Source organism: Amphibalanus amphitrite, unplaced genomic scaffold (assembly GCF_019059575.1).
Source record: "Amphibalanus amphitrite isolate SeventyFive unplaced genomic scaffold, NRLGWU_Aamphi_draft 001238F_arrow, whole genome shotgun sequence".
Taxonomy (NCBI): Eukaryota; Metazoa; Arthropoda; class Thecostraca; order Balanomorpha; family Balanidae; genus Amphibalanus; species Amphibalanus amphitrite.
In genome coordinates, this window is record NW_024882731.1 from 61,271 (window position 1) to 89,025 (window position 27,755).

Consider the following 27,755-nt stretch of genomic DNA (forward strand, 5'->3'; position numbering starts at 1 on the left):
CCGCCCGTCCTATGGTGTCATGAAGTTCCTCTCTGAATACTCGAATCAATAAGGGCCTTGTTGATCTCATTGCCTTGGTTTTAGATTTCAGAGTGCCCTGGTTTAGTCTCAGCTGATACCGAATGAGGGTCTTCAAGAGGGCTTTCTATCGGTCTTAAATGGCTTTTTGCCTTCTTCCGCTCTCGAGTCGGGTACCTATAGCCTATAGGATATATGTACGATAGATACCTAAAGGTATCCACTCCAGTGTATCCATAATCCATTGCCATTTTTTGACCTTATAAAACCCTCTTTCTACCCCTGGGTATTTACCTAGCTGTTTTATTTGTGGTCACATGAAATTGTACCCTCAAGGCTCAAAGTCAAAGTGGTCACTGGTCAGAAAAAAAAGAGAAAAAAAAGATATGTTCCGGCATGCTTGGTAGGCACAGGTCCCACGGGTTTTAGCGGCAGGTTTTGTACCTATGAATTTAGTATACCTCCTCCAGGCTCATGTCTTCGTCGTCTTAAGCTTTTGAATGGAGTGTTGAAGATGTTAGATGCGATAGACTTGTTCGTTCACAAGCCTGCCATGACCGTATAAAATGGCTTCATCGTAGATCGATTAGCTTCTGAGAAACCTACCTACCTATAACCGGAAATGTAAAAGATGTGTAAAAGGGAAAAACCTACCGCTTACGGCTACAACGAGCGTGCTGCCCGTCACGAGAGGAAGCCGATGATATCCAATTTTAAGGTCCTAGGTCATCGGGTGACCTTCCAGGTCAGGTCAATGACCCGAAAATCGGGAAAATCGGGCCCTGTGGCTGTTAGAAAGTCGTTAAGTGTGGCTATCAAGAAGTTTTCCGGGGTGCTGATCACGAATACCGTGTTAGTTTTGATCAGAGATGATGTCTTTAAGCATTTAGACCAGGTCGGGTCAGGTCAGGTCAGGTCAACCGGTAGAGGTCGTGGCGGGTATTCGTAGGTACCTAATACGTGTCAACCGCCTCTCTTCAATGAGCTGTCAAATAAGTTCATGTGAAATTATATCACTGGCCGTTCCCGTCCAATTCCCGTCTATATCTAATGCGTCATATTCTCTGAATATGATGACGCAACTAATTACGTCATGATAGGTATGTGACGTCATAGTACTGTTCTTTTAGATTGCCTTACATTTTTTTATTTTTAAAGCTTTTTTATTTAAAATCAATATGTTTAGTTTTAATGAATCTTAATAAATAATTGCAATGATATTTGAATTGAACAAAATAGGCATAATTTCAACATCAAATTATACTTTAGCTCTTGAATGGCACTGTAACATCCGCCTGCGTCATAATTGTCGATAAACATTCTCGAACATTTCTTTGTGGCGTCTCGTGCGAAGCACTCGTATATAGTTACAATTGTTTTTATCAAGTAGCGCGAGATATTATTGAAAAGAGTTCACAGCAATAGTCGCATGTCAGTCCAGAACCTCCAGAGCGTTGGTAAGTTGTTTGCATTTTGTGGCAATTCGAAGAATGTGTGGTATTTTGGCTCAAGGTCGAAGCTTGAGGTGCGTAGTTTACTAAAGTGTACTTAATTCGTTTGCCTATCAAAACACGCATTTTCTAAGTAAGAATCTACTTCTCCATGCTAAATAACATGGGAACTGACACGAAAATGATGACATTGACGACTATTTTTGATGAAACAATTGTATGAAGTGGGTATGAACAGTTCGCATTCCGAAAAGCACTTTAAGGACGCTGGTGAAAACAGGGCGCTGGAGGTCATATTAAGTCAAATGACTATTAAGAACTTCTCCCCCTCTCAATGCCTTCTACATACTGGATGTCAAATGGTTTATTTGAGTGAATTTCCTTGATCAAATCGCCCCAGGCGATTTGTTTTCACTGTCGTCCCATGATTACACTAATGACGCCATTTCAATGATTATGCGTGATGTGTGTAAAGAGCAGCAAAAATGTTATGTTAAAAACACTTAATATTTTAGTGTGATGAAGCTGGGAAAGAAGGGATTCAAAGTGCAACTGCTGTTGATGCATGTGCATTTATACTTTGAGAACATATTTTCACTCACAGCTTTTACGCAAATTTCTATAAACCATACATTTCAAGTGATCAAAACACATGCTAAGTGATTAGTAAGTAAGTAGGTAAGTAGGTAAGTAGATGAGGTTAGGGCAGGCTGAATTGTTTCTTTTTTATTTGCAAGACATGTAAGTATATTTTTTTTTGGAATGAGGGTGTCAAATAATGTAAGAATATACAAAAATTATCCTTGAAATCCTCTTAGGACTTTATCTTGACATTTATTGGTTTTCCAACCAAGGAGAGGCGCTATACCCAGAGTTGCTTTGTTCTAACCAAAGCTAAATGAACTTAACCTAACCTACAACCTACTTGTACTACCTACAACCTAACCTGCAAACCTACAACCTAACCTACAAACCTACAACCTAACCTACAAGCCTACAGTGCCTCACCTTGGTTGGAAAGCCTTTGTGTGATGTCTGCTCTACTAATGCCAAACACTCCAGAATTCAATAAGATAAAAGTTGTAAATAGGTTGGAATAAGATTTAAGCTAGTGGAGAAATGATATTAAAAATGAAAATAAAAGTAATCTAGCCTAACTGAACATATCGCTTTGTGCCTACCTACCAAGAAAGATTTAGGAAAAAGTTACTCCCAGGAGTAGATTACAGGTGGAGCCTGAAGCCAGATACACAACTACTTAACCTAAAATATTTTATTTACTATTGCCTGTTATCTCTTCCACCCTTTGCCTATGGTACTGTACTTTTACACTACCTCTGATGTTGAGCAGGAGGCCCCATGTTGCCTTAGTTTACACTTGTTGATGAAAGTTGATGAAGAAAGTGCCGTATGAAAATGGTAGATCGTACCACTACCAGCAGCAGCTTTGGGTATTGCTAAGCATTAATGAATATCCTGTGAATCGGTGTCATACAGAGGTGAATAAAGCTGCTGGCATGAAAATTGTTTAGAGCTTCGTATGATATGCTTTGTCACATGGCAGTTGAACGGGGAGGCATTGCCGGCCCGAACCTCCCGGTAAGGACGCCAAAATTTGCGCAGCATCTCAGCTCAAAATCTTGAAAGAAAACTTTAAATTGTCTCCCCGGTCTAAATTCGCATGCTTTAACTTTATGTTAGCGATGGTGTGACCTAACAAAGCGAACCTGACTGACATAAATCACATGTTTTCTGTACCCACCGAATTTTACTTACCGAAAAGGGCAAAAACGCACTATCACTGCTCAAGTGCTCACTGTCAAAGGGGACTGAGGAGGATTCTGGGAATCGCGCGGGTTATATACCACATTGGCTCCTACCAGTTTATGTGGTCAAATAGGGCAAAATACGCAAAACTTCTTCAGCACGGCGATGGCCCATGCCTCCCAGCGGCCCATAGCTCCCAGGTCTCGCCTGTTACTTTTGATTGTAGTTATCTGATCAGAACCTAAAATTTGTCAATTCTTTAGTTTAATTTACAAGACATGTATGTTGTTTGGTGGTGCAGATTTTTTTTTGCCTGGGCAGTGTGGTTCATTGACACAGCTGTCATACTTTTGCAGTCTGCCTCCAGAAAGTGTTGCTTGCTGGACTTCCTCTCCTGTCCAACATTTGTTGGAGTTGTTGAATTTTAGCTAATGTGTTTGGAATTCTTGGGTTTTAGCTATCCAATGACTTTTGTCATATTGCAGCTATGAGATGATTGTATTCAGCCTCTGGTGTACACATCTGCTGAGCAGCAGGCAGCATAATCAGCTCGTCATATGACCCCTGTGTTTTCTGTCTGTTTTCAGACCCCTTTGCTGCTGCAAGTGAGGGACTCAATGAAGGCGCACAGGGCGGCCTGATCCACATCCGCATCCAGCAGCGGAACCGCAGGAAGACGCTCACCACGGTACAGGGACTCCCCGCCGAATATGACCTGAAGAAAATCGTCAAAACATGCAAAAAGGTTTGTGGGACTCCTCCAATATGGGATTAGCCCTGCATTATCAACAATAAATGCGGGTATAGGTTATCACTTATTAACAATTACATAATATGTAAGGAACGCATTTTGGTGTAACTTTTATTGTATTTAGAGCACCTTATGAAATTCACGATACAAATATAAAAAGTTACATGAATGAAAAGTTTTCGATACAACGGCACTGATGAAGTCGTTGAGACGAAACTGGTACGCCATGCATATAACTTTTATATTTGTATCGTGAATTTCATAAGGTACTCTCAATGCAATACTTGTACAGATTATATTCATAATTTTTATTGTGGCATACCCTTCTGCTTTATCCCGAGCTGTTATATGATTCTTGTTTGAGATGATATTTATCCAGCTTCTCTGTTACCCGAGAAAAGCACCATCTTTCCCGATAGAAATTCCGTAATTCTGCCATGCTGTCCTTGTTTCGCTCATCCATCCTTGTTGTGCTGCTAATGCCGCTGGGCTCACTGATGCTATATGCGTTGGACTTCAGTCCCCGCTCTGCCTGACGCTCACCTATCCAACGTGCCTGCTCACCAGAGCCCACCATGTCTGACGCCCGCCCGTCTTCCGTACCGTGCGGTGATTGTATAAGCCTCTCTCTGTCCCGTACACTGATCCTCTAACGCCCGCCGAACCACCGCTGACTCCACTCTAACGCCCATCCATTTTGTCCTGTCCCCGGCAGGAGTTTGCGTGTAACGGCACGGTGATCGAGCACCCCGAGTACGGCGAGGTGCTCCAGCTGCAGGGCGACCAGCGCGAGAACATCTGCCAGCTGCTGACCAAGTACGACCTGGCCACCAGCTCGCAGCTCAAGGTGCACGGATTCTAACCAGCCGCCGCACCAGCCGCCAGCCATGCCGCCTCGGTGTGGCGTCGCGCCCCGGCCGTCGTCGGTTTTCTCAGTACAAGGCGTTCTGTGAGGGGCCGAGCGGTGGCGCCACCGCCGCGCGGCCCCCGCCACCGGCCCGTTTTGCGCCGCGCGATTCCCCGTCCCTCCCCCTCTCTTTTAAAGCTGCTGCACCGCGCTCTTTTATGTGAGGTCCGTTGCCGCGCACTTTGGCCTTGTCGCGTGGAAAGCGTGTCGTCGTCGTATCCCCGTTCGGACGCGTTACACCAATAAATGGAGCTTCTCTGGTGAGGGAGACTCGTGTGTTGTGGCTGTTGTTGTTGGGAGGACAGGGAGAAACTGTTCACTTTTAGAATGTTGCTCTGGGAAATGGAATGGGACTCCAACTACAATGTGAAGATTGCCACAGGGCGGAGTGGAAGTGGAGAAGTAAAACCATCACCTAAATCGGTGCTGCATCAAATCGGATAAGCCAAAGGCAAACATTAAGTGAGCGTTTGGTCAAAACCCAACATTTACCCCGCGTTCGATGTCTCTCAGACGACGAAGATTCTACCGTCTACGCCGTCCGGCCAATCACGTTCCATAACCGCAGCCGAGCCCCCGCTAACCTTGAACGTGATTGGCCGGACGACGTAGAATCTTCGTCGTCCGAGAGACATCGAACGCGGGGTTAGTGAATTGAGGACCGCTTCAGCAGTCTAACACGCCCCGCACTAGGCGAATTTCGCGGAAACGAGTTATGTTCTTGCCTGCCATGTCGTTTGCTTGATGCTAGTCTTATTCCGCGAAGTTGATCACACTTAATGCTAATTCCAAAAAGTGGCATGCCCGCGCGAAAGTGTAACCGATCATCTAACATTTTTCAAAGCTTTATAAATAGGCGTATGTGCAGGTACGAAAAATTAGTGGCGTCATCCTATATGACAAGCAAGTAGATGAGACGTTACATTTGTGACGCGCCAGCGGCAGACCTCACATTGCTTTTCGTGGCTTTTCGCAATGCATTGCTATTGCGACTTGCGAATTCCTTCGGAAGGCTCTCTCTATCGCCTGGATAAAAATAGGCCCCGCCCATCCCAATCAGCTGCTGCATGACGAGTTGATGACGACAACCACTACTTACCAGCAACCAATCTAGGGATAGCGTACGTGACAGTAATGGTGCAGCGGTTGCAAAATATTACATTGTTATTCAAACGGTGTTTGCTTTTAGGGCCTTGTTAGATGAGGATGAGGTTAGATTAGATGAGGTGTTGATGAAAGCAGGTATTTTTTTAAAATATTTTTTTTTGACAATTTTTTGCCCTTGTTTTTTTTTTGCTGAACCCGGGACCACCTGAAGTCTAAACCTTATTTTATATAACATGTCAATGCTGATGCTGTCTTGAAATGTGAAATTTAGACAATGGTAATAGGAATAATGAATAGCAATTTCACCAACAACATTTTAATCTCTAGGAAGTGCAATTAAAATTAAAATCACTGTCTGCCACACTGCTCCATCCTGGTCATGCAACCAACGTTCATGGGTGGTGTTTCACAGCAGAGCACGCACTGCAGTGCTCAGCACTGCAGTGCACTGCAGTGCGCTGCGTGTGTCAGAGCATTGGGTTTCCATGGCAGTGTCAACAAACTTCACTGTGACGCTAAGCTATGACAGCATCCCAGAACGCTAGCACGCTGCGGTACCAGCACCAGCAGCATGCTAGCAGTATTTGAACTCAAACCTCTGTTCTTGGTACGGTTTTTCAGAACCTCTCACTCTGTTCCAAACGCGATTGATCATAAACTAAGAGATCACATGCAACGTCATTTGAGTGATGCTATGGTATGCCGTAGCTACCAGTGCACACAGTGTCTGGATGGTGCCGTGAAACAGGGCCATTATTAATCACATTTGCTTTGCTTTGTTTCAGCAGAAACCTGTCTGCACATGGGAGGAGCGCAACAAAAGCCCATCAAGTTCATGCATGGCAGTGGATCTCAACAGGAGAAAACCAGAAAGAACATGGATGCTTGTAGATTGCAGTTGTACACTGCTGTTATCACCTGATGTGCGTGGCTGGCATTGCTCCTGGCAAGAACCACCTGCAAGTGATGAGATGGTGCCTCAGTCGTTGAGTGTGCTGCAGTGTGAGAGGCGCCCTGATCTCTACTTTGTGATGGGTTTCCATTGGAGGTTCAACTGAGAAGTGAGAACTGACTGTGACCATGCTTGAGCATGCCAGTGGAGCTTTACATGCTTAGGGCAGCTTTTGAACAGATGCTGACCATGGCATGTCCCATCCAGTTATCACGTGCACAGAATGGTGGGGGGAGGGCAACTCTGGGCTCTTGAGTCAGCCCTACTGCACAGGGGGTACAGATGACAGCTTACGTTTGGTGTGTCCTGCACTGCATTATCAAGCCCAGTCTGCGCCACAGGCAATGGGTCGGGCTGCACTAATTTAAAGGCAGACTATCTTGCAAAGGAGGCTGGCATCCTCTCCCATAATGACACACCAATTGGCAATCATCGCTGCGATGATCACGAGGGTGTCTGCTTATCTAACATGGTGAGGTGGAGAGCCAGTTCAAGCTGGCCTGAGGGATGGTTTTACTTCATCTGAGGCCCCCTTTCCCCGCCTGCCAGGTCCGGTCAAACGACCGTTTCACAGTGAACGACTTGCAGTGGATGCCGTCCCACAGCGCAACGAGCGCGCCGACCAGAGGCGGCGGCCAAGAGGCGGCCGCGCTCCCCCAGTCGACGGTCCCGGTGGACGTCGGCAACGCCCACCGCGCGACCATCAGATCGGCTCGCGACAGCGCCGTCGCCGACTGACCGCATGACTGGTATCTGTTCTTGATGTGGGACCGACTGCCACCGCCGGTCGCGGAAGGGCATCGCTCATCGGCCATCGACGTCCGCCAGCTTCGCGTGGGTCACTGTTCGGGCTGCCACCAATACACCGAATCGGATGGAACCCTGTCGGCGAATGCCGGCGGTGCCCCGACATCGACTGCGCGGCGGCCAGTGCATCGCGTGCCGGGAGGAGGCTGGCACCCCCGATCGGTCATTGGTCACAAACCGTGTCCCAGCTCATGACTGCATCCAGCGCAGCTCTGTGAGATGTTCTGCAGCTGCTGCAGTCTGCCGCGTGTGTTGAAAGAAGAATGAACATGAGAAAACCTCAAAACTTTATGCCTATTCGTAATTGACCAGTATTGGAATAAGTTTGGATTTTGAGAATTTGTGTCCCTGTGCTTGTGCCTGTGTGGAAAGGCATGCTTTACGGTGTACCATCTCAATGTCAAATCCCGGCTGCGCTGTGCGGATTTGTGCGGCTGCTGACAGGCCACCTGGGTGCCAACGTATGTGCGAATCCGCGAATACGTTGTGTTTCGTCAGTCAGTATCGTTCTGAAAATATTGACTGCAATAGGCTATATAGCGTATGACGGTTCAGCCCAGCAGTAATAACTGACCATTGATTGGGCGAATTTTGTGTGGTGGTTCGCTAATACATAACCTAAAGAGTGTTTTGCCGGAATCGTTTAGTAGCAGAACTGACCGGAATATAAGTAGAATGCAACGGTTTGAATCGTTAATTTGTTGAAACGATTGTTCTCTGAGACCACTGTGTAACTTTTGACCTGAGAATCACCAATTATAACGACAATGGGGAAGCAGTAGGCTGTACTGTAGAGTGTAGGCAACACTATATAGTTGGCACACTTACGGAAGCACACGACTTACGCAGTGAACATCTGCATCATGCATGTTAAGGTTTACTGGGAAGAGTGAGAAATTAGTCAGAATATAACTGACTAAGGAAAATAGGCGATATTTCCTATTGAGCTGGGGCGGAGAGGGGGAGGGGACGTGTGGTCAGCTATGCCAATAATTCATTCTCTTTATGCAGCTGTGTAAAAGGGCGTCCGTTTTTGGGTTAGACCTTCCCCATCGGCCATTTCCAAGTTAAATCGTGGTGGAGAGTCTGGAGACCTCAGCCTCGGTAGTCGGTACCCTGCGCGCTGCGCCACCTTGCGAAACATAAAGCAGCAGTCCTGACATCTACAGGCGTGACTTTTCATGAAAGCGCGGATGTGTTCGCGCTTATGCGAAGAAAATTCTTCCGAGTATGGTTGATAATGAGATTAATTGTTGTCATTTATTTATTAATTCATTGGCAAAAGTACCCTAATAAATCGGTAAAATAGCTTGAACTGTATCGTATTTCCTTGGGAAAAAATGACGAACTCATCCTAAGACATCCAGATTATTGGATGCGTTCGTCAGTTGTAAGTAGTTCAAGTTTTTGGGAAAATTTGCTTGTGGAAAATCATAATATTTCAAAGATATGCCTATTTTCGAATAAATTATGTATTTATCTGCATTGAAAAATGATTGTAAAGCAAAAGTGCAAAAGATTATTGTCAACTTATTTTCTCAAATCACGATTTACGAACGCACAAAACTCCAGCTTTTAATTTAGTGCGTGTGCGAATTGCGGTCAAGAAAAAATATTTAAACTGTCTATATTCCTCTAAAAACAATGAAGGATGAATGAGGAAAACGCTGTTTTGAACAATTGTATATTTATTTTTTCTTAATTAAGCAAAAGTACAAAATTTTCAACTATTATTACATTTGCTCTCACAAAACCCATCACTTTTTAGCATGACGTCATGTCAGCCAAATTTACTAGCGCCATCTCTGGAGAGCATCTTTCGAAACCTCCAGACGATAGAGAGAGCCCTTCGGAAGGCGTGTGCTGTATTTGGTGGTGAACATATGATCATCAGCAGATATTATTTAATTTTCTCCTTGTGCTTAGTGTGTGCTTCTGCCAGAGCACAGTGCTAGGAATCTTTGCAGATTTTCTTGCATTCGTGCCGGACTTTGCCTAATTTGAATTCGCGTCTGCCAACGGCGGTGGGCAGTCTCATGCTTAATTGCTTTTCGACATCTGTTTTGATTTTGAATATTTTGAAGGGAATTATTTTCATCTCATAGGCTAAATTTGATCGCTCATTGAAGCGTCAAGGATCACTGACTTTTTGAAGGTGAGTACTGATACGTTTCTATTTTTTGCCTGTTCGGATGAGGCCAGTGACACTGACAGCCCACAGGCTCTTGCGTAGTGCAGACTGCAGACTATCATGTTAACTTTTATGTGGCAGGTGAGGCGGGAAATTGGAAGCACTCCTAATTCTGTGATGGACAAATTTGCAATTACAATGAAAGCATATTGATATGTATGTTGTTGATGCAATTGTATGTAAGTTGTGCTGTCTGCTGATCAAATATCCACTCTACTTTTGAGTTAAACATATTTTGATTTCAACTTAGCTCCCCTAAGTTTTTCCAACTAATTTGCCATCTGAGTATGTCATAAGAAGTCATCCGTTTTGGCAGACATCCATTACTTATCATTTGGCTATAACAATAATGAAAAAAATGGTGAAAGAAGATGATAGATTATATCTAATGATGGGAAAAAGGGCAGATGCAAATAAGGCATGTAAAGCTAAGGCAGGTATGCTTGGTTGCTAGTCCTTATCGGATCTATATCTCATCAAGCATGAGTTATGCACCACTTGACTACAGTCTACATTTACAATAACATTATACTCTATTTGCATTTGAAATTTCACTGAATATCCTATTCTTACCATTTGGCTTGCCTATTTTATATCTACCTAGCAAGCCATAAATTTGTTTGGATGAAAGCATCTGAATTTGTAAGCATCTGAAGCATATGACTGGATGTAAGCATCTGATCTGAACCTCTTGGTATAATTTTATTTTGGGGGACTATAGTTGTTAAAACTACAGTGCTAAAGCAGGATAGATGAAGATAATAGCTTAGCTACTGGATATCTGCATCTTCTTTGAATTCAACAAATATACCACTCATGAAAAGTAAAAGGAGCAGGGGACAGGAGTAGCATTAAAATAACTTCAGGTCACACCAACAAAGATGAAAACGTGAAAGGTGAACATTGATGCAGTTACACTGCACATGTTTTGAAACCAGTTACTCCAATGTAGGTAGTAGTCAACACTTCTTTGTAACTTTGTGTTTAGTGCATTTTTTATGCTAAGGACTGTCTGAAAGTGTGACTGCTCTTATGTATTTCTTTAAGTTTAGGCAGAAACATACCCTGCTGGAAGCTTTTATGAACAGAAATCTATCACAGGATATAGCTATTTTTGTTTTGAATTTTTGTAGTGTGACCTGCCACAGCTCATCCAAAAGACATAAGTTTGCTTTATCATGGACAGAGTTGCTTTTGCCTTTTTCAAAACAGTGGCCATACTATGGATATCAGTGTAGTGTAGACAGTGTTTTAAGGTGCTCTCTTTTCCATTTTTCAGTTTTATAGATTAGTTTGTGTTGAGATTTACAAATATTTTTGATTAAAAATACTGAAAAGAGAACCCCTATGTTGTTTGCTAGTGTTCAACTCCACATTGCTCTCAGCATATGATGCCTTCATACATAAACATATTGTCTGTTGTCATGTCATTGTGAGCTGTTGATTGTTGAACTCTGTGGAGAAATAATGATGGGTATGAGCGCCAAGGTAACGAGTTCGGTGGCAATGGGGACATAAATGTCACTCAGAACTTGAGACAAATGGGCTAAAAATTAATTACCACCTCAACCAAAGACTCAAAACCTTCAAGTAGCTCTGAACAAAGACAGTACGGTCTCAGAACATCTTTTGAATGTCATACTGCGTGCCTGCGAGGATTGCTGAACAGAAATGAAAAATGAAACGCTGAATTCGCCGGTTTAAGGGACCCTCCCACCTTCAAAAAAGTTTATGAATTGGCATGAAAGTGATGTCGCTCGGTTCATAAAGAGCGAAAACGAATATCTACCAAATTTCACCGAAAAATATTCACCGGTTTTCAAGATATTAGACTTTTACTTTTGTTTACTTTTTTGGGATCTCCGCTGTTTCTAGCGACTTTATTTTAGAAGTGCGGCGTTTGCGGCAGATGTTGCGCGCAAATAGCATATACCACCGCGTGCTACAAAACGTTTTAGTCAAACATTTAAAAATCGTTAGATATTTGCGCTGACGTCACACATTCAGAGGGGTATTCCTAAGCATTAGCCCCTCTGAATCAAAATGCTGCAATTTTGAAATTCAATATTTCCGATTTAAGGCATTTCTCGATGTTGTGAGTGCCGAAACCGGTAATTGTGAGCCAGGGACCCCATTTTGGCTATCTCAACTCAAATCTAATGTTAAGGTGGGAGGGTCCCTTTAAGTCAATTGCCAGGTAGTAATATGCAATGTCGTTACATAACGCGTTGTGCAAAGGTCCTACCGGTAGTGTATTATTGAGCCCGTACCCTGTTACGTAACGGTTCGGAACATGTGACTCTGATATTTTTATCTTTTGCAAATTCCCATGGCATCGCAGGTATGACGTAGGTCTGACACAGTGCTGGGAATAATGACACATTCATTAATATTCCATATTCATGTGCAGATTCCGGGTAACGACGCCACTGTTATGAATTGTCGATGCTACGTCACGTAAGTTACGATTGGGACCCGTTTTTTAACGATAAAAAACTAAACGTCTTTGGATTTGAAGTAGCCACGTCATCAAACCCCATCACCCACCAGACGGGTTGAACTCCTTCGCAGCAAAACAAGCTGGCGTCATTTCAAAGTGCCACTCGATAAGAAGGGTTGTTTTGCAATCGGTAACACTCGATTGCATTCTGTTTCGCAAGCGGTTCGCTGGAATCATTACGGCCGGCGCCCCCCGACCGACAGGCAGATATGTAGACACTTGTTGATCGTTATACACTGATCAGGCGCGATCGTCACCCGGTATTCCAGTTTTTATCGGCTCAGCCATGATTAAGTCGCTCGCCCGACACTGTCTGTACACCATCGATTATCATTAAATCATTGCACGCTGGCCTAGCCATTGCCCAGCGGCTGGCCCGGGCGTGGCCACTGCGGCCCCCATGGCAGCGAGCGGGGGGGGGGGAGGGGGCAGTCTGTCGACCTCACCCCTTCTCCTCGCGCTGGTGCGGTAGTGTGCCGCTGCTGCTGCACTTGCCAGCTGACTTCCCCGCCCCCACCCCCGCCCGGCCCGCCTCGGTCCGCGCCCGGCCCGGCTATTCTAGTCAGGCCCGAGAGTCGAGAGCCGCCGCTGTGGAGGGGGCGTGCCTCACCGCGCCGGCCCAGACGCGTCCAGTACCGTCCCGCACAGTCGTGAACTGACCGTGACCCTGACCCTGAGTCGTGAGCGAGACTCGTGAGGTGACATCGCGACCCATCGGTGATTTCGATAGCCAGCGGCAGCCGTGAGAGGTGCGCCCTCTGTGCTCTGTTCTCGGCAGAAATCGTGTTGGAACGCTCTCCTAACTCGGTGGCCTTCGTCTAACGGTGTGGCGCCCAAGGTTGTCGGTGCGTGGCTCGCTGGCTGGTTCCGAGAGTCACCGTGCGGCGGTCTGGTGAGGAAGGCCGTGGCGGGCGCGCTGTTGGGTGTGGTCGGACCGCAGCTCGGGAGCTGAGCGAAACGGATGATCGGTGTTCGTCAGTGCACGTCATCAGCGGAAGCGGTGTGACGGGGCGCGCGGCGCCGATTCAAGGTGAAGACTCAGATAGAATTGTGTTCGGCAGTGACCGCAGTGATCGAGATTGGAAGACATTGACGAGTGTTACGAACTGAATTCGGGAGTGATTACGGATATCTGATCTTCTCGGTCAGTGATTGCGAAACGCCCACGGCAGCTCTGCTTCTGCAGATACCGCAGCTTTCATATAACTCTTCGTTGGATGACAAGTGCAGGTCTCGCCTCTGCCTGAGAAGACCGTAGATATCACCTGTCAGAGGACGTTCACAGAGTTCCGGTGTCCCAGGTCTGAGCGGAACAGAGCCGCCGCGGCTCGGCCACCTCAGGTGAGCTATAAATTGTCGTCCCATCCAGTCGCCACGCCGTCTCAAGACTGTCAACAGAGATGAGAGTGTTACGACGCTGTTAGCGGCGTGAAATGTGGCACTAAATCGGCCGACAGCGCTGACATGGAGCAGCTACTGGAGTGTGTAAACTGCATCATTAGCTGGTGTCGCTTCCTATCCCTCAGATGCTGGGTAGTTTGCTAGATCTTGGAGCGTTTCCGACGTGTCATCATAGCTCATGGGTCCATGTGTCTTTGAACTTAATGCATCTTTTTCGGATCTTTTATGATGTTCATATTTTCTTCTACATTATGCCCACTCAGTCGCTTCAGTTAAGTCTGAGCATTGCAGCGCAATTGCAGAATTTTACTTCCCTGAGAGGCGCTTGTCTGCTGATGATGCTATTATTTTGCTCTCGTGCAGTATTATGGCCCTGAGTCTATCATCAACCGGAGGTTTTCCGTACCTGGCTATTTTTGCACTCGCTCTGTGCAATAGTTCTAAACAATGCCGGGATCTATGCGGTAGCTCAGTCCTTCGGCTTCGGTCGATGTTATTACTAAAGCGTCCGATCCGCCTATCATCGTCCAGCAATGTTTATGTTGGGCGTCATTCTTTCTGCAAAATAACCCGTCTGTTGCCCGCGGCTGGTGTCGGCGGCTGGTGTTTCTCTCCCTCTGACAACTCATACGGCCAGCTGTGGCCTGGACTGGAAGCCGGCGATGGCCGCCACAGTTTACACGATTCTGTAAACCTCAACCCTCAGCGACTGTGGCTCGATCGTTGCCATGTGGCTGCTGTCATTCTGCCGGCATAATAAACTTGAGAGGTGTTGATTGCTGGTCCTCCTGGTCCATGGGAAGCTCAACACTGATTGAAGGGTCGAGACGGGAGTCAGATGGTGCTAAGTCTTTTTGACCATGACAGTGCTGACAAATTTCGAACATACATAGTTAGACCATGGGTGATATAATCATTTGATGCTTTGTCGCCTTTTGATCTTGGATGCCTGATAAGATTTTCACTGCGCCGTTATCGGGTCTCGGTGCCACTGCGGGCGAAGTTTTGTTGATCGTCTGCCCTCTGGAAGCGGCGGCGGATAGCTATCCAAGTAGCCACTTGCTCTCCTTTTCTCTCCCCCGGTGACCGCTCTGATCTCCTCCGTCCGTCCACGGTCGCCGCTGTCTCCTGGCCGGCCGGCCTTGGGTAGCGGCGGCGGCGGCCAGATTCCGATGCTGTTTGTGTTGGCCGGGCACGGTGCCGCCGGCGGGGGCGGGGGCGGCCAGGGCGGGGGCGGGGGCGGCTGGGAACCCGGGGCGGCTCACCGGTCGGCTGGGAGAGACCACCGGGATCTGGGACAGATCGGGCACCGGGCTCTCCCCGGGTCAGCGCGGCGACACGATGGAACTGGTGGTGACCCTCTCCCAGCTAAACAAAAAAGAATATGGCTGTGGTATTTCTTGTGGTCTATATTATATCCTACAGGTCATGTAACCTTTCTATATGTTTTATGCTTTGGCAATGGCACTGATGTCTGGCTGATGGTTGACAGGGCTGATCTTTTCAAGGTTGACAATTGACAGCCATGACTAAGCTACGACATTGGTGGCTCTCAAACAGAAAGTTGAATCGACATGAGTCATTTTAGTCATACGAGTCAGTCGTCCTTTTACCTTCACGTGCGTACATGGTATTGTGTCGATGCCACATGCGGCTGTGCCCCGTGTGGTACGGTTTCACGCTATCTCGTTTGCTCTATGCGCTATGTGCGGAGTGCTGTCCGATTGACTCCATCACTCCGCGAACAGAACGGATGCACGTATCGCCAATTGTTGACCGAAGCCGATTCGTGCCGCGAGTTACTGAACCGTCTGTGTCACGGTCACATAGCGTCATAAGTAGTGCTATTTGAACGGCTTTGAACACTGCAGTTATGCTTCGTTCTTCAATCTACAGGGGGAGGGGAGATATCGCTGAGGGCGAAGTCCATCGCCGACGCGTTGCTAGGAAGTGTTCGAATAAGGAACCCCTGTGAGCGTTCAACGTGATAAGATAGCGCAGGCTGGTCGGCGATTTCCCGGCATGGGACGCCACAGGGAAGCGAGGGAAAAGGGTAGAGTAGAGGAAGGGCACGCTTAGGGGAAAGGTCACCTCAACTCTGGTCGAGAGTCGTTGAACTTGCCCTTGCCCTTCTGAACTTTGTTTATCGTACCGTCTGCCTGCCTGCCCCGACTGTATGCCCCTCCCCCGCACCCCTGTCGTCGCCGACGCTGCGCTGTCGTCACCGACTGCTGACCGACGCTCCGCCCTGTTCCAGGCCCTTCTCGCGGCCACCGTTCGCCGACCCAGCTGCTCGTCCGTTGATTGGCCGGCCCCACAGTGACGTCACAGCGCTCATGACATCGGACAGCGCGTTCGCCCCAGCCGGACAGTTCACGGTGAGTGGATCTACGGCCAGCTACGCTCGTGGAATGACGTAATATTTTTATGACACGCATGGGGCTAGGTCGGCTGGCCTTGGCTCCTGGCCTCGGCTGTATTTTTTCCCGCAGTCGCTGCGCGGCACGACGCGCCAGCTGCCCCTGTCGCAGTAACTGGCGAGTCATGTTATCGATTGGACCACGTGGGGAGAGGGGAGGGGCGGCGCCCGGCGGCGAGTTTCCTAAGTGTGGAACTATTCATACCGTCGCCCGTTCGAGTGACGTCATCACTCGGCGCTGGCGGCTAGGTGCATGGATTGGCGGGTCCTTAAGTTGGCGAAGAGGCGGAGCCAGTTATCCTGCGTAAATATTTAGTCAGTCTTAATTTTAGCGAGTTCCCTAGCTAGAGAAAAAGTAACTTGTTCTACGTGAATATATAACCGGTGTTATTTCAGTTATCATTCGTGCATTCGCCCACTTTGGAAGCATATCTCCTACGAGGTGCTTGAGTTTTGACGGTGTGGTTTGTGCACTGCGTTTCGCTTCAGCATTGAGTAAATGTCTTCAGTATTACGGCTGGTGATACCTAGGTACTGCCTATCGGCGTTGAATGATGTTTGACACCAATAGGACATAAATTAGCAGGTAGTGCGAATTCATTATTAGCAGATTTATTAGCGAGATTATTAGCAGATTTACTAGCGGATTTATTATTTATTTTATTAGCAGGTAGTGCGGAACTATAGTGCGGATAGTGAGTGACGCCATCTGGACCGATGCTGGAGATGGTAGCGCCACCTGCCGCCACTTAACTGCTCGCTACTTGTAACAGTGCCTGGCTGGTGCTTTGTGTTGATTGTTTGAAGCGTATTGTAGTACCTTATGACGCATAATATAAGGTCACTTTGCAAAATGTGAGGAGCATGGACGAATTAATTTGTGAGACATTGATGCCTTAGTAACACATAATTGTTCCCAACACAAGCTATGCATTAGATTTCAATGTATTGCTCAACTTCCCATAATAACACCAGGGGCGCTAGTGCCGCGCGCCGCTAGCCTATAATCGTGCAGCGATTGGTCGGCCGACTGTGAGCCATGACGTCACAGCCTGCAACGTCATCTCGGCGAAGCTTGCACCAATCATAGACCTTAGGTATGCGCAGTTCCACACTTCGGAAACTCGCCGCCCGGCGGCCCACGCCGCCGCGCTGCGCCGTGCCCGACGCCGCTGCGGCGGGTAGCCGAACTGAAGCCTACAGACGGACCGATAGGTAGCAGCACTGTACCCAGGGACGCCTTGCCGCACCGCTCGGCTGTCTCGGCGGGTGGGGAGCCTGCCAGGTGCGATAGCGGCGGATGGATGGACGGGCGCGGCCGACAGATACGTACCGAGTTGCTATCGACTACCGTTGGATAAACGATGACCACTGGCCCGACAACGCCGGGAGGGGGAGGGGGTAGTGCTGGGGGATCAGTGCGCCACTTGGCACCGACTGCCGCGCCAGCTGTTCAGTCGAATCGAACGTTACAGACCAATTGTTCGTCCGACGAGCCGGTACCGTTCGGCCATTACCGATTAGTGAAAGCATCTTTTGTATCCGCTTTGAACTCTATGAACTTGGGTCTTTCCGACGACCGAACGGAGAAATGGTAACAACAAAGCCTGCTGCTCACCTTTCTTTCCATCCGAGCAGCCTTGGTCGGCATTTTCTTACCATTCTGTCTAACCGGTGAGCGTTCAGCAAAAATGGCGGCCTTGGACGGACACGGGCAGCGCGGTGGGCCGTCTCTCTCTCTCCTCTGTTCGCTCCGATCTCGGGTCGGTCCAGTGTTGTTTTGCTCTGCGCCGAGCGGGCGCCGCACGGTCCCGCGGCCGGTTTATCTGACCATGATCTGAGCGGCGCCGCGGCCTCGGTAGAGAGGGAGAGAGAGGTGCTGGCCCACTGCTCCGTGGGGAAATCCAATCGGTCCCCGTACCCTTGTGTCTCTGCCTACTGCCTCTGTGCCAGTGGCGTGTCTTTCCCCGTGTTGGTCCTTGTTCCCCGTACCGTTCGTCCCGTCCCGCGCACCCGACTCTGTGAGCGATAGATTGGCGGCCATGGCCGATCCCAGGGGCGCCGGACGGGGCGCGAGGACACTCCGGCGCAGCTGCCCCTTGGCCGTGACCCCTGTCAAACCCGCAGGCCATCCGCCGACACCGGCCGCCGTCTGGCCCCTTTGTCTGGTGGGCTCAAAGGGTGGGGATTTTCGCTATCGTGCATATGCTGTTGCACGTTAGGAATATGCCGTTTCGCCGTTTCGGTTATGAAATCACGATGAGCTATTTTCTGAAGGTCAATGACACGCTTGGAAGCGATCGCTGTGTTTTGTTTCGGCCAAGTTTCGCTTTTACTCTTACTTACGTAAGCGTTGTTCCAAAATAGTGCTGGAGAGTAACGCCATTACCAATTAATGGCACAGTGCCTGTTCTTCGTAAAAGGAGTTTACTCCGGTGAATCAAATTGTATTTGTGTCAAGTTTGGCTAAGAGCATCAAAAAGGTTACAAACGATGCGTGGGGCTGGTAATCTGGCTAATTGCGACTCACTGAGCAATATAACTATAACTGATTGCAAGCAGTTTTTTTAGTTGGCATTTTTTTTAGATGTTTGATATTGTGAACCCTCTCTCATGACATTCAAGCTAAACCCTCCCCCAGTCGCTGCTCGTCTAACGCGCCGCTTCTAATGCACCGCATCCTTTGCACCGCATCCTTCTTCTACATGATTTATCGCCTCAATCGGAAACAACATCACAAAAAGGCGAGCTTTCGTCGAATCACTTCCAAGTCCAAAGTGTGGGCGAGGTGCCGCCTCTGAAATAGACCACCTCTCTCAGTCGGAATATTTCTGTAATAGGCCGGATTCGTTCCATGTCGGTGCGACGTCTCCGGTGCCTGCAGGTCGCTGCTGTGGTCCGGATGGCAGGTGGTCTGGACGTGTTTGGGGCCGGTCAACTCGGGCTGAGACTCTGCAGGGCTCACATTTGCTCAATCCCTCTATGCCAGTGATCCGCGCTGAGATGAGGCAGATGCGGTCGGCACTGCACTGGTCGGCACTGGTCTATTTCGGGGCAGTAATCGCCACGCCATGTGTGGATCGCCCACGATCGTAAATACAATACAATACAATACAAATACATGTCGTCTGTGGTCCAGATGTCTCACCGATCCGGCATGTCAGGTCGGCTGTTGGCGTGGCGATGGCGTTCGTTTGCTGCCGTTGTCCACAGGATAGCCTGCTTTGTCACAGGGGTCGGATGGGGGTGGAGGTGCCTTTTTTCCTCTCCAACAAGATGAGGTATGGAATGGAATCTAAGAATGACGCATCAAAGGCATCTTGTTTTCCATCCGTTCATTCATTCATTCATTCATTCATTCATTCATTCATTCATTCGTTTACGCCCTTAGTTCAATCGTATTAGCTCGTTCAATTCCACAGGTAGGCACTCCTTCATTCGTCCGTTGCGTGCTTGTTCCGTAACTTCATTTCATATTTATTGCCATCATTTTTCTTTCCGGAATAACCTACAGTGAATGTAAGTCCGTGCCTTTCAATCTACTGTGGTGGTTGTTTCAGCTGTAATAAAGAAAACATATTTCATGAATATTTTTTGAGTCAATAAGTTGATAAGTTAATTTCACTAGTGCACAATGTTCGCAGAATTCTCGCTGCGCAGTATCTGCTATCGTTTTTTTTTTTACTTCCCAATACCCTTCTTGGTGCTGTTTGTTTTCTTTGTTATGTGCAACTTTTGTCTTCTTTTTGCATTTTGCGACCATAAATTTGCGATTTTCAACAATTTTCGGAATATAAAATTGAAAATTTGCATCAATATTTCGATCTTGATTATTTAATTTTATTTTTGCAACGCTTTGGTGGTCACCGGTTGTGTTGAAATTATGTATTTTCTTAACAAAAATCTCGTTTTTCCTTCAGGTGAAACTAAATCTACATCGATTGTTCTGGAGAGTTTAAACGCTAGTCGTGTCCGACCCTCTCGACACCCGCAGGTATCCATCCCCCGACCATCTCCAAGGCACAGTTACATCACAAACTCAATACTGTCCGCGTTCATGTAACATTTATGTAACGTTTGAGAGCACTTGGGGCCGGTTTGCCGACGGAACAGGAGCTCGCCTTCCGGGAATCGGGCGCTGGGCTGCTCTCGAGCACCGTTCGCCTCAGTTAGCCGTGTCTCTACCCGGCTTCCAGACGGTCTTGGAGCTGTCCGCCGACGCGGTGGATGCGGTCGTTTGTTAATTTCGGTTGTGCGCAGTTCTGCCGGCCGACAGATAGGAGACACTCGGCATCAGGGCGCGAGTATTAGGCATACCGGCTGCCGCGGAAAATGGATTGGCTTGGTGACGTCATAGAATTATTGGCGTGACGTAGGATCGGCGACCGAACGACTCGTTTGGTATCCCATGGGAAGCAGATTCGACGAAACCCGGCGTGGAGCTTTTCCATTCGATATGATACTGTAACGATTGTAAGGGATTGTGTGCCGGAAGCATATGGAAAGTCTGTGATGGGAAACGGGGGAGGGATGACAAAAGAAACGGGTGTGGACTCTGAGAAACCTGGTCGGGCCGGGAGCGGTAATGGCGGTGTGTGGTGGCACGGCTATGGTCCGGGTGACAATGCACGGCAGGTGTAATAGCTGCACGGGCCGTGAGAATGTGGTACTGGTGGGACGGATACCGGGGGTGGTGGGGAGGTGATGTGCCGGCGGGCGAGGGAGAGGGAGAGGCAGAGGCTGGCGGTGTCGCTGTAACATCGATCCTGGCCCGGTGCTGCGGGTCGGAGGAGGCAGAGTCGGAGCGGCCCACCTGTCGGGGCGGATCGCCCGGCAGCCTGTCAGATATACCGCCCCACCTGGCGGACCGGTCCTACTGATGATACTACACTCTCTGTATTACCTCAGTGGAAAGACAGCATAGTGTAGTGAAATGAATCTACATGCAGCTGATCACCCGCGTAACTAGATTGTGTTTTATTTGTTCGCTTTCCATGGCTATTTAATTTGCGACGGCGAATGCTCAGACATTTAACTGCCAAAACCCTGCTGAATGCTATGCTGTTATGAATTGGCTCGGACCAAATGAACCGGTGAATAGATAATAATTTGAGCCGTGTGTTTCTGCATTAGTCGTGCTCGACTTAATTGAGCTGAAAAATTCATATGCCCACTCTACAAAATCCCGCCCGTGACCGAGGCCGCCTCCTGGGCTTTTTCATGCTTTACTCCTGGAATGCGTTACTGGGGGACTTTTTCGTATGACATAACTAGTACGTAGAGATACCTATGATGACAGTGTTCTTTCATTTAATGAAATCATTCACAAATAAGTCTATTTCATGGCTCATTGCCTTTGTCCTTCAAGGTTGTTGTGTATCATTTTCAGCCCGTTCAGGCGATTTTTCAAGGGCTCTATCATATCTGTCATGCCGTTCTCCTATTTTGACACCGAATGAAGACACCAATATTCAAAGTTGACTCACAGATTCCTGCCTTTTGTTGCCTGCGGACTGGTTGTGCCCGTAGACGCTTTCACGCTACCGTTTTTACGCTCCAAATTCCCGCTTTTCCCCGCCCAAATTGAAGATTGCGGGGATCACTTACCACCGATAAATCATCCAGTTACAAGATTCAGCGTTACCCCGGTTCCGCCGCGGAAAGTTCTGATTGGGTCTGTAGTTGCGTAACGCCGACCGGGCCACTACGCACTGCTCCGCGCCGCAGCTGTGACGGTTCGCGGCGCAGGGGGTCGAATTATGGCGCATTGATTCATCACAGCGGATACGTCACGTGGATGTTGGTGCCGGTCGGGCGGCACAGCTGCAGCGGGACATGATTGGTGACGTGGCAAACTCGCCAATCCTGACGGCGGACTTTCTCAGCTGTGTTGACTGTTGACTGTTGAGGCCTCCTCGGGAAGCGGGGACCTTGCGGATAGCGAGCTTCCTTAGCCATGGTGAGGGCCGCAAAGCCTGCGGGACAGGGAGGGTCCCCAGCTATGGGGAGACCCGTAAACCATGTGGGGAACTTCCCCAGCCGTGTTGAATGAGGGCCGCTCGACAAACGGGGGCCGTCCCCACGCGGAGCATCCCCAGCCTTGTCTTTGGTGAAACGGCTTGGCTATCAGAGGACCTTGTAGGACGAGGAGCTTCACCAGCTGTGGTCAGGTCCGCTCGGCAGACCGGATACCCGCGGGACGACGAGCTTCCCCAGTATCCTGTCGGACGGGAAGCTTCCCCACCCTTGCGCTACGCGGCCGTATGTGATAGCGATCCCCGTGTTTTGATACAAGGGAAGACAGCGGTCGGCGACTGTGGACACCTTACAGCTCACCGGACGGAAGGTCGGCATCGTGAACAGCTGTGAGATGTTGGACATGTTTGAATGACGTCACTCGTGCGAACTGTCAGCCCGACCACAGCGATGACAAACAAACTGGTCTGGCCTGGCTCCGGCGTTGTTGGAACTCGTGTTGTGGTGGTCGGGTGATTCAGAGTCAAGTTCCGGTAGGCCTCGTCCCTCACTGCTAACCGCGGCGAATTTCATGCAGCGGTTGACTGGGATGACTCACTGGCCGTGTGATTTCATGAGCTTCGTTGGCCACCGATACGGCTGTTTGCCCGCTGATGAATTGAGCACTGGTGGCTGAATCCTGGGGGCCACTCGATTGGGTTATTTTCTTCTGCCTCGTTGGTTCGGATGGTTCCATATGGCTGCGTTGACATACAGTTTGGTTACACCCCGTAACCCAATCATCACCGCGGTCCTTCTATAGCTTTTCTTCGAGCTGTTGCCGATATTTTGACTGAGCTTCGGCGGTGATTTTGTACCTTCTCAGCCCTCCTCTATCCCCGATCATCAGTCTCTCCCGATTATGGACGGAATCGGTCACGCCTCTCGCGTCTGTATACCACCACCGCCCTCGGGGCCCGCTCAGAGCAAGGCCGCGCCGCGCGCTGACCGCCGACGAAAACATATGACCACATCGGCGACAAATGTGCCACCCGTCCTGCTTGATGTCACGGCGTTAGTCAGCGCCCCCGGGCCGGGGCGGACATGTGATTAGCGCGTCGGGCCGCGCGCCGCGCCGAACCGGACAGACAAATCGCCGCATGTCGTCGGTGCCGATGAGGTCGACTGTCGGTGCCGATGAGGTCGACTGGTCACAGCTGGGAAAAGGGCAGCCGTATGGACACATCGGATGGACATTGGACGGGGAAATATCTGTATACTGTATGCAGAAAATGGCGCAGCTCTCGGTCTGAATTTCCATGGGTGGCCTGTCCTAATGGCCCGTCTAGCAGCGGACCGGAAAAGTGGGCCGGTCGACCAAGGACTACCAGTTGCTCTCCGGATGTATCGATTGACCTTCCACGCGCACTACGCCGTGGGGAGCTCCCCCGGCACGCATACGCGAGGGGAGAGGCTCGCTGGCAGGTGACGGATGGGGCGTGAAGCGCCAGGTGTGCCGGGGAGGTAGGTGACAGGAGTGGACGGGGACCAGGCGGGGACGGCGCCGGAGGCCCGCAGGCGGTCGGGTCGGGTCGGGTCACTACCTGGTGGCCGTGGGCGACCCGGGAGCGGTCATTGATTGGCGCTGCCGGCTCTGACGTCAGCCGCCCCCGCGCGCCGCCGGCGGGGGCGGCAGCGGCGGCGGCGGCGCGGCCCCCGGCGCGGCAGTGTTGTGGTGTCGAGCGGCCGGGCGCGACCTGCCGTCGGTCGGCCCCCGTGCGCGCTGTGCCTGCGCCGCCCGCTCTCGGCCGCCGCCGACGGAGACATCGATCGCGAGCGCTCGGCCGTCGGTCCCCGCCCCCCGGCGCCCGGGCCGCCGCCGCCGCCGCCGCCATATGGTCGGGTTGCCGGCGAGTCGGCCGGCGGTGCCATTCAACAGGTGCACGGCGATGTCGGCGGGCCAGTGAGCGGCCGGAGCGCGCGCGCTGCACCATGGCCACCAAGGCGCGTCACCGACATCGGCACCGCTCGCCAGAGCCGTGTGTGCACCGCGAGATCAAGAGGGCGCTCGATCGGTGTCTGGAGCCGTGCGGCGTCTACCTGTGCACGGCTCTCTCGCCGCGCTGTCTCGTCCTGCACCAGGTGAGGGTGCCGCGCGGACCACCGCCGGCGAGCCGGGGGTGCTGTCGGCACCTCGGGATGTCCCTGGTGCCGTCACGGAGCTGGGGGAGAGGTGTGACACGGGGTGTTTGAGTGTCGCCCCGACCGGCCCGGCTCAGGTGCTGCCCGCTGCCATATGGCCCTGGGTGGGGTCAGCGGGGAGTGGACAGAGGGGTGGAACGGGACGTGATCTGATCGAACAGTGTGCACCCAGTGTAACAGAGCACGCAAATCGGCCCGGTCACCGCACATTAGCGTCCGGAGCCCGGCTTCGAGCAGTCCCGCCTTCAACGCGATGCTTGAACGTCATTCTATCCTTGTTTTGGGTTTAGAGTCCGATTTCCGGTGTTGATTAAATCGCCGCTGTCTTCCTCGGTTCTCTGTTTCCGCGGTGCGTGATTGGACCGCACCTATTGAAGGTGTGTCCCGTTCGCTGCTGACCGGCCGGCCCGGTGGCCCAGTGGTCCGTCAGCGCAGCGCTCGGTGCGGCCCGACCGGTCCTGGGGGATTATATGGCGGTCCGCAGAGCCGAGAGCTGCTGCAGTTCAGAGGAGAGCTGCCACAGCTCAGAGGAGAGCTGCCGTGGAGCTTACTGGAGAGAGATACTGCAACTCTGTGGAGTACTGCGACGGATGGAAGGAGAGGGTGCGATGTAGAGCTCGAGATGTTCTATTAGGACGATTCCTTTTGGGTGGGTAGAGATGCAGAGAGCTTGGGGTAAGGTGGACAGTCGACTTATTACCGAATTATGGGGCAACCTTTGGTTCAGGGCTACAACTTTCGCTCCTGTAAAAGGTAGCTAGCGATGATCATGAAAGTTGTGCCATAAAATGTTTGTTGACTGCTCAAATTTACGGTGGTTCTACATAGGATTTCATGCCCGTCGTTACCATCCATGACCTTGGACGACGACGATTCGACAATCATTTACCTTTGCATGATTACCAGAATTATCCGTTAGGCTTCCTTCCAGACTCCAGTAATAACTTCGAAAGCTAATTATTTCAAATATATTTCGTAGTGCATCGTTAAACCTTCAGTCGTGCGCCGGGACTTTATTATTCCATACGGAATGTCCCATTGTCACAGTGGGTGTCTATTCACGGACTCTATCCAATTGGGAGTGTCTCATCAAGCAATCACTCGTATGGAGATCCCATCAGTCCGGCAAAGCTGCACCTCCGCATTATAATTGGTCACCGAAGACGCGTTTCCTTCCTCGTTTCGATGTCAGTGCCGCTAGTTTGTCCGTCCGGCCGCCACCCACTGCCGCAGTTAGCGCTGGCTGCTGCGGGGGCGGCCCCACTGGGTAGGTAATGGCCTGCCCACGTGGGCTCGCTGCCGGCGGCACATCGCCGCATGGTGTGAGCCGACCCTAAGTGAATGGCCACCGGCTGTGTGCTGCACCCCATTCAGCGCCGTTTGGCGGTGCGCTGCGCTTCCGACCGGGGCACGTGTTTAAATGAATGAGTCGCGTTCACGCAATGGTGTCCTCTGCCCAGCGCCGCACAGGTCCCCAGGTCATGGCCTTCATGGGTTCCAGAGGACCGTGTCCAAGCCTTGACGACGGCAGTCAAGATGAACGAGCGATATTTGATGACAGGTCACCTACCTGACTCGGTGATGACTCAGGCTCGTCCGAACCTGACCCGCCTCAGATGGTTCGGGCGGGACAGGCAGGTGCCATGAGACGAGGCTGAGAGATCCGCGGTGGATTACCATGACAGAATCACAGGTGGCACGGACGTTTCTCGGGTTCACACGAAACATAAGATTCGTATTTTGTTGTTTGTGCGGCATTCTAACTCGAATTCATCACCTCATGGCTCGTGTGATTTTGCCACAGTTTAGAGTACGACGGATACAAGTCGAAACGGACGTCCAATTGGCCGCTATCGGTCGGCTATTAGTTTCATCGCGACTGTGAGACTGAATGGATACTTTGAGTAATTAGCTGACGGAATTGAGTAACATAAATCGTTTTAACGCCAGCTGCCTTAATTGATGCAATTGCCGCTATTTGCTGTTCGGCCGTTGAATCGTCTTCATCATTTTGCAAGCCCACGAAATTTTCAATGGAGGACAGTAAACATTGCAACATGTATTTTGCTCTTGATTGATCTCGACTAATGCTATTTAGTGCACGGGTGCTTTATTTCAAATTTGGTTATTATGCAGAATTCCTAAAGGTGGACGTAAATTGTGCTATTTTTTATTTGAGTAAGACCCTGACTGTATTTCAGTTGTTCGTTGATTTGTGACTGAATAAATGGAACACCATAACAGTCCGGGTCGTATTGGCTAATAGAATTTGGAATATCGCGCATAAATATGATATTGCAGTAACAGCGGTTAAACCGTCGCTGCCACATTATGGGCTCGCTGTTGGTAGTGTTTCCTATTCAGTATGTGGTTTGCGCGAACTTCGTGTTTACCCAGTGAGTTCCGTAACGCTTTAAGGCACTTTAGCGCAAACACGCATGTTTTCGCCGTACAGCAAGCCCACTCTGATGTGACACAGTCCCGTAAAAGCTTTTAAGCGGTTGGCATCTGAGGGTGCTGCTGCAATTTGTCGATGTAATGTGGCTCTCCGTAGATGTGAGTTGGGTGTAGGTAGAGTCCGTAGACTGTGTAGAATGTGGAGTGTGCTCGTATGAATATGCATGGAATGTGCTGATCGTTTGATGATCGTCGACCCTGCTCGTCGAAGGACCTAAGGGTCTTTTGATGTGGTTTGCAGATGCAGTTCTCCTACCGATCAGTTACTCCGTGAGCTGTTCAGTCCCCTCCCACTGCGTAGCTGAACCCCCTATCTGCCCCCCCCCCTATTCCGGACATCCGGTAACAGTCGACATCCCGTCCCTAGACTGCGACACTGGCGCTTCACATCGAACAATGTAGAAGGTGCGTCATTACGAGCGAGCGAGCGCAGCGAGCGAAGTGAGTCTTTTCAATATAACGGAAAAATCTCAGTATGAGCGGCCCGGCCCGGCCTGTAACGCTTTTGAGAGGCTTATATCTCAGCAACCGCTGGACCGATTGGCCTGCGGTCTTTTTTGTTGGGTAGCCCCATCCCTTCTACCCCGTAATTGACTACTTTTGATACATCTCAGTGACCGTCGTGGCACGTGCCACGTGAAAAGTCAAGGGTGTTCAAGCTGTTTTGCAAAAGTAGTGATTTTGAGAGGCTCATATCTCAGCAGCCGCTTGGGCGATTGACTTGCGGTAATTTTTATAGGGTAGCAGCATCCCTTCTACCCAAAAGAGGATACTCTCGATGCATGTGGGTCACCCCCAGTGCACGTGCAAAATACAACAATAAGAGGTGCCAAACTTGATCCCATTTCAGTAACTCGGTAATTACTGGGG

At 49.8% G+C, this 27,755-nt stretch overlaps 2 protein-coding genes across 5 annotated transcripts in view; both read left to right on the forward strand.

Annotated features, from left to right (window-relative positions):
• The first annotated feature begins 1,306 nt into the window (after nucleotides 1-1,306).
• LOC122371377 (eukaryotic translation initiation factor eIF1-like) lies at nucleotides 1,307-5,159 on the forward strand. The gene is made up of 3 exons (XM_043347652.1): nucleotides 1,307-1,475; nucleotides 3,824-3,981; nucleotides 4,703-5,159. The coding sequence occupies exons 1-3, from the start codon at nucleotides 1,448-1,450 to the stop codon at nucleotides 4,847-4,849; spliced, it is 333 nt and encodes a 110-aa protein (XP_043203587.1). The 5' UTR covers nucleotides 1,307-1,447; the 3' UTR covers nucleotides 4,850-5,159.
• A 4,458-nt stretch (nucleotides 5,160-9,617) lies between these two features.
• Nucleotides 9,618-27,755, forward strand: part of LOC122371381 (la-related protein 4-like) — an 85,815-nt gene continuing 67,677 nt past the window's right edge. For 2 of the 4 annotated variants that reach the window (XM_043347655.1, XM_043347657.1), the window contains exon 1: nucleotides 24,076-24,368. In XM_043347655.1, the coding sequence (XP_043203590.1) occupies nucleotides 24,219-24,368 (150 nt within the window). In that variant the 5' untranslated portion in view covers nucleotides 24,076-24,218. Of the gene's footprint in view, nucleotides 9,916-13,029; nucleotides 13,793-16,109; nucleotides 16,231-24,075; nucleotides 24,369-27,755 lie in introns of those variants that run through there. The other 2 variants (XM_043347658.1, XM_043347659.1) reach the window with 2 other exon arrangements.